The sequence below is a fragment of the Haliotis asinina genome, chromosome 1 (assembly GCF_037392515.1).
Source record: "Haliotis asinina isolate JCU_RB_2024 chromosome 1, JCU_Hal_asi_v2, whole genome shotgun sequence".
Lineage (NCBI taxonomy): Eukaryota > Metazoa > Mollusca > Gastropoda > Lepetellida > Haliotidae > Haliotis > Haliotis asinina.
This window is the reverse complement of record NC_090280.1, coordinates 31,075,977-31,090,397: the sequence shown is the minus strand read 5'-3', so window position 1 is coordinate 31,090,397 and position 14,421 is coordinate 31,075,977. Positions and strand designations below refer to the sequence as shown.

At 40.1% G+C, this 14,421-nt stretch overlaps 1 protein-coding gene across 1 annotated transcript in view; it reads left to right on the top strand.

Moving 5' to 3' along the window:
- Positions 1–12,620, top strand: part of LOC137290357 (uncharacterized) — a 77,549-nt gene extending 64,929 nt beyond the window's left edge. Inside the window, exons 2-7 of the mRNA XM_067821235.1 lie at positions 841–888; positions 1,246–1,284; positions 2,103–2,240; positions 9,225–9,267; positions 9,405–9,457; positions 9,826–12,620. Coding sequence (XP_067677336.1) covers positions 876–888; positions 1,246–1,284; positions 2,103–2,240; positions 9,225–9,267; positions 9,405–9,457; positions 9,826–9,935 — 396 coding nt within the window. The 5' untranslated portion in view covers positions 841–875 and the 3' untranslated portion in view covers positions 9,936–12,620. The remainder of the gene's footprint in view (positions 1–840; positions 889–1,245; positions 1,285–2,102; positions 2,241–9,224; positions 9,268–9,404; positions 9,458–9,825) is intronic.
- Positions 12,621–14,421: the final 1,801 nt, after the last annotated feature.

The following is a 14,421-nucleotide window of genomic DNA, read 5'->3' as shown; positions in this document are numbered from 1 at the left end:
TCCTTTCCATGAAAACAGAAACGTTACTGTTTCTTGTTTTACAATAATTTATTGTTTGTCAGGTCATAAATCGTGCTAATCTTCAAACATGCACTTGTAGATCAGTGCCAGCCTTCCAAATTGACTCAAGCAATCCCCCACTTGTTTGTTTTGCCCAGCCCATCATTCTTGTAACATGGGAATGCGGGGCCCCTATCCCAATCATACTAAGTGCTCATTCACTTTACTCTGGTGTTAACCGAGGCACGTTTTGCTGTCAAACGGGTACAAGTGATGACAGAGGAGTTCAGATCGTGTTTTATCATACAGATTAACTATGGGTACTTTTTCTGCACGTGCGGAAATTTTAGCGCTAAAAGTCCTTAACCTATAATGTAAATGTCTTTCGGAGATGTATTCCCAACCACACCTCATACCAACCATATATGGCCACACGGACAAAAATTAAAATACTTTCTGTTATGACTGCGTTTCTTTTGCACGTGAGTGTATATTGTAGTTGACTTTGTACCCGGTAAAGGCTAAACTTTACCCATAACGGGAAATCAGGATTTTTCTTTTTTGCGAAAATGTTATTTACACCTGTTAGATATTCTGTCCCATGAAGATCTTCATGTTCTAGTAAAATGTATTCAACTATTAATGCAACAAAACAAGAAACAGTCAAACTGGAAAGCTGTAATTAAAATGGGAAAACATCGTTTGTTGTCCGTATCTAAATCAGGTCTATATTTATGTTATGCAGATGCACCTTTCTTGTCAGCCTGGTACACCATACGGTTAGCAGTCCACAAAAGGAAAGAATCAGGTCTACACACTATCTGATCTGTTTTGTTCCAGGTCAACAACCAACAGGGAAAACGTCTACTTCAGATATGCTCACAAGTGGTGAGTTTTGTATGATAGGAAGAAAGCAACAGCAGGTATGCGAACACTCTGGCACAATCACGCCGAAACTAGCACATACTTCACGTTCACAACCTTCACAACCATACACGTTATAGACTAAGAACACGCTGTCATTCTTTGGTGGCATTAAAGTATTTTTAGTGGACCCAAAAGTGAGTGATTCTTATTCCTGATTGAACACACTTCCACTTTCAATATCAGGATGGCAAACAGTCAAAGAGGAAGGATATGATTACAACGGGAATAGATCCCATACACATGAACTTTCATGTTAGTAGGACAGAAACAAAAGCAAAGAATCCGGACGACTTGCTAACCGCTACATATTTTCTTCAGGTCAACAACCATCACGACCAACAACTCCGCCTGCAAGTGGTAAGTTTGGAAGTGGAAGTGGAAGGAATCACCAATTAATCTACTTTTACGAGTGTAAATTTCAGAAATGTCTGGCCTTTTAATGATGTACTATTTTATTGAAGAAGCATGGTCAATTCTGACCTAATTGTCTTCACATTCACATCGTCACTCCGCTGCAGGTAATTCTGCAAACGGTGGCTATTACTCGTTACAGACATTCTCTAATCATAATGTCATCTTCATTTTCGACTATCTTGTTTCGTTTGCTTTTTACAGCATTCACTTCAACGATCAGTATACGTATGTTTAACGGAAGGTGTACTGAGGGTACTAAAGCTTCTTTGGTTGGTGCGCTGTCGGGTGTTCCGCCCATCAATCAGATACTTAACAAGAACAAATCGCACATGAATCCGACATGTAGGAGTCAGGGCCTGGACATTTAGTGACTGAAGCACTGACAAAGATCAGTGTGAGATAGTCTCATGACAGAATAATACAAATGGGATACAGGGACTGATCACTCATTCTAGGCCCTCATAATAGAAATAGGAAGGGATTGAGTAATATACTTCAAAAGCATATCTTAAGAGAATGAGCGTACAGTGTATACAAGGGATCTGACACGGCCAGGGTGAAATATATTTAGCTTGAATAAACGCGAGCGAAGGTCTTCAGGTACTTGCCCTTGGTTTAAATACTTAATTTCCGAAACGTCAGTAAAAAGTTGGATCAACTGGTGCAAACATAAGACAGTATCTCATTGCTGACAACCAGGTATTGTCAAAACACAATCTACCATGTAGCAACAGAAATACATTTTATGTTTCAAATGCCAGCGACGTCTGTCCAGGAGAACCAGCAATCCTCTCTTGGTGTTGGACTGGCTATAGGCGTGTGTGTGATGCTGGTCGTCGGTGCCATCTGTCTAGGTTTGGCCTTCGTCTTCAGGGACAAACTAGTAGACTGCATATCAGGTAAGTACTTTTAAGAGATAAGTGTTTCTGGAATGTTTAAATGTCTCGAGACAGAAGAAGGCATACACTGTTGTAGAAATTCTTAATCTGTCTGTGGAATCACATAACATTTGACGATCCAACAACGAATTTTATCATGAATCTTAACTTAATGCTTTTGAAACTATGAGAACGTCTGATTTATGGTAGAGAATAGCAGCGTTGGTAAGGAACACTGCATGAGTAATCTCGTCCATGTGATGGGGATCACAGTATGTGCGAGTTCGTGTGTTGTTGATCAAAGGCTTTGACTACTGAAGTTCGCTGAAGTGAGATGGCTTCTGGGTCAATGATTTTCACAGTCCGTTCAAAACCTGACCATCGATAAACTGCGTTATTCGTCAGTGAAGAGTTCTTGTGACCACAGTTATATACTCTTCAAAAAAGTAGGGGATCTGTACATTCAATGTACGATTGTCGAAATTGGGAGATACATGGGATTGAATCATCGTTGATACAATAATAATAGATGTTTTGAGAATGCATCACCATATGGATTTCATTCAAAGCAAAGCTGTTCGTTCAGTTATCCCCCTTGTTAGGTGATTTGGGTATGACATGAAAATTTCAGGTTTACAATTTTCAGTCAAAGACAAAGACAAAGACAAAGATATTTATTGTACTTAAGGCCTCCGGCCCATATACAAGTAATACAAGTACATTGTTAGCACATGTTACAGACATTTCACGGAAGAACTTACAGTGCAGATAAAATATTGCTTCTAAGGTTAACAGCATGTTTCACATAGAGGGCAAGATTACGTATTACATTTTCATTTTTGGAGGACAGAATGGAAGTAAATGCAGTTGATGGATATTTCAACAGGTAGTTATTTGGGATATATTTTTGTCTTAAATCAGTGTAATGTGGACACACAAAAGCGAAGTGGATTTCGTCTTCTATGGCCGAGTTACATAATGGACATAACCTTAAATGTCTCTCTATTGAAAGTCGTCTGCCCTTATTGACTGATAAGTCTAATAGGCCCAATCGAAAATTAACAAATATACGTCTGATATTTCTAGATCTCAATACAGACAGATATAATTCTGGTTGGATTAAGCTCTTAAAAGATCTATACAACTGATATCTCGAACTGTTGTCTAGACAGAAATGCCATTCTTGATAATACATATTTACAGATTGATCTCGAAATTGTTTAAGAAATAGACTGATATTACCAACTGTTTGATTTAGCCAAACAAATCCAAAGCCATGAGAAAACAAGAGATTTCTAATATAGGAAGCCCATGTTGTCTTACCCCTAGCGTCTAAAAATACAAGCATATTATAAGCTAGTTTTGGGATTCTTTGTTCATGCATTCCAAGAATCTTTAACCAATATTTTAGACATCTGATTTGAGAATTTATATAGATCGGATATCTACCACATTCTCCATAAACCATACAAGATGGTGTTGCTTGCGCTACATTTAAAAATCTTTTGCATGCTAAAAGGTGCAGTTTCTCCAGGCATTCATAACGTTGAAATCCCCAAATTTCAGAACCATAGAGCATAATCGGTTGAATTTGTGCATCAAACAATTTAAAATATATTTTCGGGGTTAAAGTTCCAATATTTTGGGAGACTGACATAACGTTAATCAGAGCCTTCTTAGCACGTGATTTCAAATCTGTAACACTCTTTTTAAAGTTCATGGTATGAGAAAACACTAGTCCGAGATAGGTATAGTGGTTAACAACAGATAGAGGTTTGCCATTCAAAAACCATTTTTCTTTAGAGGCCACAGGGCCCCCTCTTCTAAAGATAACTATGTTTGTTTTTTCAAAATTTACAGATAATTTCCATTCATTTGTATAACATTCCAAAATATTCAGTTGGTTTTGTAGACCAACAATAGTATCTGACACTAAAATTACATCATCGGCAAAAAGGAGGATAAAAATTTCGATAATATCTGGAACCATTTGCACACCATGTTTGCCTGAATTAGAAATATCATAATACAGTTCGCTTATAAAGAAGGAGAACAATATAGGACTTAAAATACACCCTTGCCGAACTCCCATGGGGCAGTCAAAAAAATCGGTGACATCATCACCACAACGAACACATGATTTTATATTCAAGTACATAGATTTTAAAATAGTGTACATTTTCCCCTGTAAACCAGATTTTCGTAAGCAGTACCATAATTTAGAACGATCCACAGAGTCAAAGGCTTTCTTAAAATCAACAAATGCTACATAGAGTTTGTTTTTATTACGCGACAGACATTTTTGTATTATCGCATATAATGTAAAGATATGATCAATGGCTGAATATTGTTTTCTAAAAGCCGCCTGGCATTCAGGAATTAAGTTTCTCATATTTGACCAGTTTGAAATTCTTTTGTTTAAAACAGTTGTAAATATTTTCCCAATAACACTCATTAAAGATATGCCTCTGTAATTATCTGGATTGTCTTTAGTCCCTTTTTTATGTATAGGTATAATGACTGAACGAGACCAACTTTCGGGGAACGAACCACTTTCGAATACAGTATTAAAACACTTATGGATGAAGGGCATTAACACGGTTTGAGAACATTTAACCATTTCGATTATAATGTTATCGGGACCAGCTGCTTTTCCGCTCTTTAAACTACTTATAGCATTCTTAATCTCATCAACTGAAATGTGCGTTTCCAAAATCATTTGATCAACAGTGTCAAATTCATTCGAAGGGAAGTTATCATCATCGAATGTGTACCCATCACTTGGAAAAACGGCATCATTAGAAAAAACCCTCATGAAATGCGTCATCCATTCACTTTTTGAAATATTACTTTTTGGATTTGATCTCTTTCTAAATGAACGAATTTGTTTCCAGAACATAGTAGTATTGTTGATAGAATCATTCAATCTGTTCAGTCTTTTATTACACAGGTTAGATTTGAATTTTCTGCATGAAGCTTTGTACATGTTCCTCATTTTACAAAAATAATATCTGTTGCTCTCCGAGGGTCTACACCGAAAACGTCTAAGTGCTTTACGCGCGTCTCGTCGTGCAGTTTTACACTCGTCATTTAAGGGTGCTTTATGGTTTTGCTTAAAAGGCTTAATCTTTTTCTTCATACAATCTGCTGAAACTAATATGACATGGACAAACTCATCTAGAGCTCCCTTTAGATCGAACTCGAGCTGTAATAAGAGACGGTCATTGTAAAGTGATAATTTACTTTTCAAATTATCTAGAAATGTTTCGCAGAAGGCGTCATTCCAAACAATCTTTTCTTTATAATCATCATTATGGCTATTGTTATCTGAGCTGTTCATATTGGGAAACTGGCAAGTCATTTCTAATGGTAAATGGTCGGAGTCTACTCTGTCTCCAATATTTAACGAGTTAATACATTGAAAGAAATCTGGTGAACCAATAAAATAGTCATTGACACTTGATCCATGTTGCCCATGAAACGTATATTCGCCTTGCGAGTCTCCATATACTCTACCGTTCGCTATGAAAAGGTTGAAGGAATAGCATAAGTCTAATAACAAATTACCAAAGTTATTAACAACACTGTCGTGAGAATTTCGACCATCGATAGGATAGATGTCACTATCAGCGCACGCTTGAAATATATGATTCATATTATCATCATCATCAAGACTAAGGCACACATTGTTTTGTTTTCCTGTGCGGGCATTCAGATCTCCACAGATAACAGTGTGACTTTCAGCAAAGTCAGGGAGATTCGCTAGTAGATATTGCTCCAGTTGTTCAATATTACATTTGCGATTCGTATGCTTATAATATGTTGAACCAATAGGAGGGATATAAGTGCACATTAAATTCAAATCTTTATCAAGTGAAAACAATTCCTTTAAGAATTTGATACAGATGAAATTATCGATATCAGATGCTAATTGTCTATACATATTTCTAAGCGAATGGTGAATACAAATACAAACACCACCTGACAGTCTACCGTGATCTGACAACTTGACGGCAGGGCTATAATACACATCATACCCATCCAGCCAACTGAAGGAGATGCTGGTTACAAATGTCTCAGTCAAACATATAATATGAAATTTACCAATGTAATCAATAAAACTAATGTCATCAATCTTTTCAGTAAGCCCATTTATGTTCCAACATAGAAAGTGGGTTCTCTCACTAACAGATTCAATCCGAGTGAAGCAATGATTATGATCACCGGTGTCATTTCTAAGAGGACCCGGTGAAATAAAGTCCGGGCCTTGGCCGCCGTCCTATTCAGATATAGTACTTGCAAGTGGTTGACGGTCGTCACGAACGGTACGTGGCTGGCGTCTACGGTGTGTAATACGCATATGGGGACGGGACTGAGTGTGTGTATGTTCACTCGGTACCACTACAAGTTCGCCGTTCTTATAGTAACCAAACTGGCCAGTTTCCTTCAGATCCTGAAGTTTTTGACGTTGGCGTGTTGTCAGGTCACTCGAGATACCATATCCATTTTCCTTCAATACAGACCTAGATTTAAGTGCTCTAACTTTGTCATCTGACATTAGCATCTTGACAATTATCGGGCGTGACTTAGTTGAATCAGCACGTTTGCGCCCAAGGCGATGGGCTCTGATTACGTCAGTTGGTTGCCACGTTTTGAACGTTAGGAACTTTGTGAACAGTTTTAAGATAGTTTCTTTGCACGCTATTGATTTTTCATCTTCGGTTTCCGGTACACCATGTATGATGACGTTGTCGCGACGGCTAAAGGATTCCAACTTATCTAGTTCATCATCTATCATGGTCAAACGTTCATCAAATCCATTAACCTTTTCGTCCATGGCGTCCAGATCAGAGTACATGATGCCGTACTCATGTTTGGAGGTGGCGATGTCTGATTTGATATCTACCACCGCCTTCTCTAATTGATCACATCTCGATCCGATTGATATCATTTCAGTTTTCAAGGCGGTGATCTGTGATGACAGATCTAATTTGACGTCACGTATTTCAGCTATTAAGCACTCTCTCACTTCTTCCAAAGTCAGGGGGCCGGGATTAGTTTCAGTGTCATTTGCACACATCAGAATATGCTTCACAACACCCACGGGCGGCACGTTACCACCCAGAAAGCAAATCCCACGTGCAATTGGAGTGGTGTGCATAGCCAAAACTGGGTCACAATTGACAGTAGTGACGTCACATGATGTACAAAGGTAGATGTTTTCTTTCGGCACAAATCGCTCAAAATGGACATTTTCAAGTGCATCTATCAGGAGGTATGATGAGGTAAGATGCACAGCGGTGAGAAATGTACAAATTATCAGCCTAAAGTGAAGATCTGTCCCCGACACGAATGGTGAGTACTCACTCTCTTGTTTGTGCAACGTCACTTGTCGTGTTCCCTTCGGGTGAGAGAAACTGCCGATTCTGGCTCGATAGGCATCAATCGAAACCATTTCGTCCTCCAGATGTGTAGATTATACTATATATAACTTCACCGTCCAATGATCGTTCCCTGGGAAGGTCTCTTAATCCATATTTTAAAGAAAAAACCCTCCCTCGATGGAAAACATGTTGCCCTCGGAAAGGGACGTAACTCCGTAACTCAGTAATGTATGATATGACCCTGAAGAGTCAGACATTCATCCAGACGACGCGGCATACTGGCTATGAGTCTCCTAATAGTCCTTAGGGGGAGTCTGTTCCATTTATCCTGTAGTCCAAGGCCGAGCTCATCCAGAGTAGTCGGTGGCCTTTGACGTTGACGATCACGTTTCCCTGTCATGTCCCAGACCTGTTCCATGGGGGGAAGGTCAGGGCTCAATGCTGGTCATGGCATACGGTAGATGTGTCGCAGGAGGTGATCATTGGCAACCGAGGACCGACCTGCCTCGCAAAGTGGACAACAAAGGGTGTCAGTATGTTTTTTCGGTAGTATTGCCCTGTGACCCTTCCTTGCACAACATGAAGAGGGGATCGGTCAGTCATAGTGATATCATACCCCATACCATTACTGCCCACATCGTGTGGTCTCACGTTGATTGTTAGCATGGTGTTCATTTCTTCTTCGCCAGACATGACACGTGGCCAATGACAATTTCTCCAGTGTCTACGTGCCCTACACCACTATCGTCTTTGAGCGATGTGACGATGAGTCAAGAGGGGTACAACACAGGGCCAACGAGCATGTAAATGAGCTGCATGGAGGCAAATCCTAATCGTCTGACCAGGAACTCGAACATCAGTAGCCTGATTAAGCTTGGCTGCAATTTGATTTGCCGTTTGAGCTCAATTCCTTAAAACCTGGTTGCGAATGAAACGGCCCTGTCCTCATGTTGTTGACCTCGGACGACCTGAACGGGGTCGATCATCAACATTTTGGATTTGCTGGTATCTGTTCCAAAGTCTGTTTATGACTGCCTTGGACACACTGAAGGCGTTGGCTACTGCTCGCTGAGAAGTGACAGTTTGCAACATTCCAACTGCACGTAAACGTTCATCATGTTGCATACGCCGCATTGCAAATTCAAACAATGTAAACGACTAGTAGCATACACTAACAACTGTATGGTGTACATATGCAAGAAAATACAATCGGACAACATGGTCTACAGTGATTTATTGACCTGCCTGAAAAATGTCACGATTCATAATGACACCCCATGCACGTGTAGGAGGCTTCCACGTTGTGCTCGTGCTTTCCATGCATTGTGTGATAACGTGAAAGGATGCTGCATACACAAGATGGATGTCATTGTAATGTTCCTCAATTTCGTTCTAGCAGACTTCAAAGTTCTGGTTCCCTTACGTTTTTGGAAGAGTATAGAATCCACAAGTGACGAGCTCTGCCCAGACAAGAGAGTCGAGTCAATAAACTACTTCTTAATGAGGTGGAAGAAGGAAAGGAATGCTGGTGGCTTGGGGGAAATTGGAACATTTCATCTATGACAGCACCTGTATGCCATTTCATTTGTCCTTTCATTAATCTGATAATTCGTTGTTTCAGGACCAAGGAACACCAGTAGCGCAGAGATGCCAGTATTCTCCATGTAGGTTCGCCTTTTCCTGATTTAATAGTTCCAAACATTCATCATCATGTAACAAATATTCAAATTGTACATTGAAACTGTCTCGTATTCCGAACACATAAAGTCACCACGATATTTTTCTCCTTTCTCAATCACAGGGGTTTACAGACCGATGCCACTGTGATATCATCTGCTGGAATCCAAACACAAGGTCAGATTTTGTCAATGTACATTATCATTATACAAATGTCTAACAGAGCAAAACAGTGAGACAAGAACGTAAATTCTTCTCGTTCTCCATGTATTGGTGTAAAAGCTGACGAATACTAAGTGTTAAGTACTCTGTTGAATTGTTGTTAATATTTCCCGTTGGCACAAAACCATGCTTCCTCTTCAGGTCATGGGTTTATCAATTTCTAAGCCAGAGACGCGTACAGACATGGACCATTACCGACGGCGAGCGTTAAATAACCCTCACACCATTCAGATAGGCTTGCATGACTGCAAAATACCATGGTAACTGACTGTGGCAAGGGTGTGTATCAACGCACTTAATACACACATTTCTTGCATGTGCAGGCGATGAGTACGAAGTACCAGTTGACAGGAATGACTACGATGAACTGCAGGGAGAAGGTGCCGACGTCCCCAACACTTATGAGAATATACGAAGATACCAGAATGTGTGAAACGAGGAGACTATGACCATCAACTAATAACGAACCTTTTATACGTTTGCTCAGACATCACATGCTAGGCTCCAAACATCTCAAAACCGAACTTAGAAAAGACAATTAAGGGATCAACAGCATGAACATCTGAACAATTGGCATACCATTTCATGACAATGTGTTTGGAACGAATAAACAGATTGTCACCAACCAGAACAACAGAAGAGGGGTAACAGAAAACAACAATGCATTTACATCCTACTATATACGTATGCATCCAACTCCCCAACATCCACTATTATTTACTTGGGATATATAACAAAAGGTATAGTGGGGCATACATTAAGGGCACTTATAAGGAAAGAAAAGGGGGTTAAGTTGGGGGTGGGGTTGATGGGAGTGGGGAGCAAGAAGGCAGTGAGGCATAGGCCGTGGCTCTGAGTATAGCGCTGGCAGCAAACTGGTTGAGGTGAATGGCCTTGACCTTGACCCAGAGAGCTTGCCACTGTTTGTTTACATTAGTGACAGAGGGGTGCGCGGACGTGACCGTCTGCAACTATGAAATTGAGTCACAGGTCTAAATGTATAGGCTTGTGTTGGCGATAAACGGATAATATGGATAACTGAAAATTGACCGCCTGGTCTAAATGTATAAGCTAATTGTGAGACGGGTAGCGCAGATTTGTTTGGGCAGTTCTAAATTATGTGCAGTAGGTTGGAGTTTGGTAGAAAGGCCGCTAGGGCTTCGAAGATATTGGGCGGATTGTGTGAGTTTAAGAGTTAATGGATATTATTGTGATATTTAGTAGGTACGCTGTTGTGTAATTGCTTAATAGTTGCTTGTTGTGGGTGGCAATGTGTGAATATGTAGTTATTGTCTTCCTGTGGATTGCAGTGTGTGCATTATAGTCCACCTGGGTGTCGGTTTTGTTTGTAAAGTGTGTGGTTTTGGTTTGTAGTGTTTGAGTTTGCTGAGTATAGTGTATGTAATGATAACTGGACCTGGACTGAGGCGTGGTGTTGTGTGAGAAGGTGGGAATGCATTTTTCAATGATGGCTAGTATGGCAGTTGTAAAGTAGCTGTTGTATGTGTTGATGTCTGTGTTTAAAATGGATGTAATATGTATGTGTTTGAGTGCGGTGAGTGTGATGTCTACAGCTGTGGGTGGACAGGGGTAACAGGTGGGATGACCTTTCATGAATTGAAGTTTTGTGTGTTTAGCCAGTCGGCAAGGCGGGTACCGTTAACGTCGGTGAAAGGTCTTGTTCCCCACATTGTGTGGTGTGCATTGAAGTCTACAAGTATAATAGTATCGGGCCTATGAAGTTAGAAAGAATGTCAAAACTTTGGTTAGTAATTTGGAAATTTGGTTTTCTATAAACCTTAATGGGGGTTAGTTCTTTATTGTTGGGTTTAACAATGATAGCCATAGAGATGTCACATGAACTACGTGACCTTCGTACATATACCCAACAACCCGGTAGCGTTTGGTTGATCCGTTACATGTTCATAAGCACTTTTTTCCAGTGTGAAGTGAAATAGTTACTTTATTAGATACTCAATCTGATACGCACTGTTAAGCTTCGCATGTATGTTCTGTTGACCTGCATGTATTGAATGTGAATCCACATACTTTGTACTTTGAACCCAGTGTCATGTTGTTTGGACCCTAACAAAGCAAAGCACGTGTACCCAACAAGAAAGTATATTGTGCAGGTCGGTTGCCTAATGCTGCTGACTTCATGTGCAGGTATGTGTGTGCATTGTAGAGTAATTGTAGTGATATTTGTAAGACAATTTGAATGCTTGGTACTGGTGTCAATATCGACATTGGTATGAACACTATAACGACCTTTACCGTCGCTCCACAGTGAGGCAATAGGCTTACTGACTGACACACTTTGCCCCAAGGACCATGTCACCATGACCCGACACAGACATTATATGGGTGTACCATGTAGAGGTTATAAGGAATACAGCCACCAAGGAAGGAATTTGTTTGAGGGTGGGATTCTCAATGGTAGGTAAGATGATATATACAAGTGTGAGTATTCTACTTCCCAACACTGTTATGACATGTGTTTCTACAGTTGTAAAAGACCGATGGCTTCCTTCTCCATTCATATGTATTGGTATATGGAATATCTGTACAAATAGGGAAATCTAGCACATAAGATGCAGTATGCTTCCTCGGATATTTTCTACTGTTGTGATAATCAGTGGCTGTTAATACGATTTGTGATTAATTCGACCTCAGTTGAGTGTTGTGTTACACACCTGCAATCAGCACTGCATAATACTTGTTTGTCAATAGGTATAATATGTAACCGGTCTCGTCTACATACGTTAGGGGCAGTTCCCCAAACACATTTTGCCTTGTTAATATTAGTTTCCTTCCGAGAATCGTTACAAACAGTGGCAAAGATGCTGCAAATCCTTGTTTTACCTTGTATCATACGTTCCCTAATTATTTCACATGAACAATTTACTAGACTTTGCATGTGTTTATGACGGGTGCCACCAGTAGGGAGGATACTCTCACATTTTTGCACGACCTTTTTGATAGTGATTCATCAACACATGTTCAGTATCGCATGGTAACAATCACAGAATTGTTCCATCATGTGTACATGTATTTTAATTTGTTCATAGTCGCTAAGCTTTGTAAAACTTGTAAATCTAATAGAATTCATCTAACGCAATTTCATGTTGCAGTTATTGTTTTTCTACACCTTCATTCTTTGCTTGTGTCAATTCATATACCGATCCCTTACAAGTCATAAATCTTCTTTAAAATGTGATAGTCATATGCTATTTACAGTTAGCTCCAGTTCTGGCATATCACTTAACATTTTGGAATGTTCCTTATTTCGATGTGACATGTCTAACTGGATGGACGTAGGTTTTGATCATGCTCCGCGGCCATTTCGCTGACAAATTGCTGAGTGCGACCAAAAGTAAACTGACTCATTCACATTTAATCATGCAAAGAAAATATTTATGGAACCAAAGATGTGTACATCAATGTACAACTGTTACGCATTTTCAGCAGCATACTCGGATTATAGTGAAAACGGACCCCTGATGAATCTAAGATGGGGCTCCTGCCCCACTTTGACCAGGTGTTAATGGGTATGACACAGTCCTTTCCTTCCGTCTTTTACTAGGTCCCCCTTCTTTCCCTTTTCTCTTTCTCACTCTTTTTAAATTTCAGCTGAACATTACAGTTCTTATGTATAGCACCGTGATAATTATTTCTTTCAACCAAATGATCGTGGTCACGCACTTTGGCAGATTCTGGCTCGAAAGGTCCTTGACAAACGTAACAAGTGTCCGCCATTTGAAACTTCAGTTCTCATTCTTCTGTTATATCGATAGGATAGGACTTTTGTAACGTTTCCATGATTGCTTTCTCGTTTTGCTCTGAAGCGCCAGTGAAATGGGAAGTGACATCAAGCCCCGGATAGGCTATTGAGGATTTAGTAAAGACTGAATCTAAAAACTCAACTCTGTAGGAATAACCGGGAGGTTCATGCTTCTGATAAAGGGTAGTATTTCATCGTTTATGTGTAGAATAATAGTGAAATAGTTCCTTGAAGACGTAGTGAATGACCGACCGTGGTTGTCTCTGATCGGCAACTGTAGGCCATATGAACTGCACGTTTACGCTGTTGACAATGAATGGAGGTAGCCGGGCTGCCGTTACGTCTGTTGTCCCTGTGACCCAGCTGCGCTTTGGATGCGAACGGGAAGTATTTTCTCTTTATACATATAGTCTATATCACTTCCTCATGGAGGAGACTTTACTTAGCTGGTACTGCACTGGTTTGATCATCGTAACGATCGAAACAACCAATGAATCATCAAACGTCTGTTAAACTGCTATCGATGTCAATACTAAAACCCCAGAACACACACACACAAACCCAACAACAACCAAGAAAAACCAAAAACAATCAACCAGCTTTTAAAAGTTTATCTGCTCGATAATTTAGCATATATATAATCGTATAATCTGCTTGATCACCTGTGTTGGCCGTTCTCTAAGCTCAGAGACCGTATTCTCTTGGTTCGGAGGCCGTTCTCTCCTGTGCGGTGGCAGGTCAGTGTGAGGTATTTACGAGGGGATGTCAATAAGTTTTGAGCCTTGAGCATTTTTCATACCCAGGTGTCACAGCCTATAGTACGACATTCAACCTTGGGGTGTAGGTGATGTGATATATAAGTTTTGGTATCCTACTCTCAGAAGTTATTGAACAGCTCACATTGACAGAAAGAGACCCCCCTCACGGCAGTGAAAATGAATAAAATTGAGTATAGAGCAGTAATTAAGTTTTTAGTTCTTGAAGGAAACTCGGCGAAGAACATTGAAGAAAGGCTTTCAGGAGTTTATGGGAAGTCTTCCCCTTCATCTGCTACCATCAAACGATGGGTCAATGAATTTAAGCATGGTACAGAAAGTCTTGAAGATGACCCCCGTCCAGGTCGCCCAACAACAAGCAC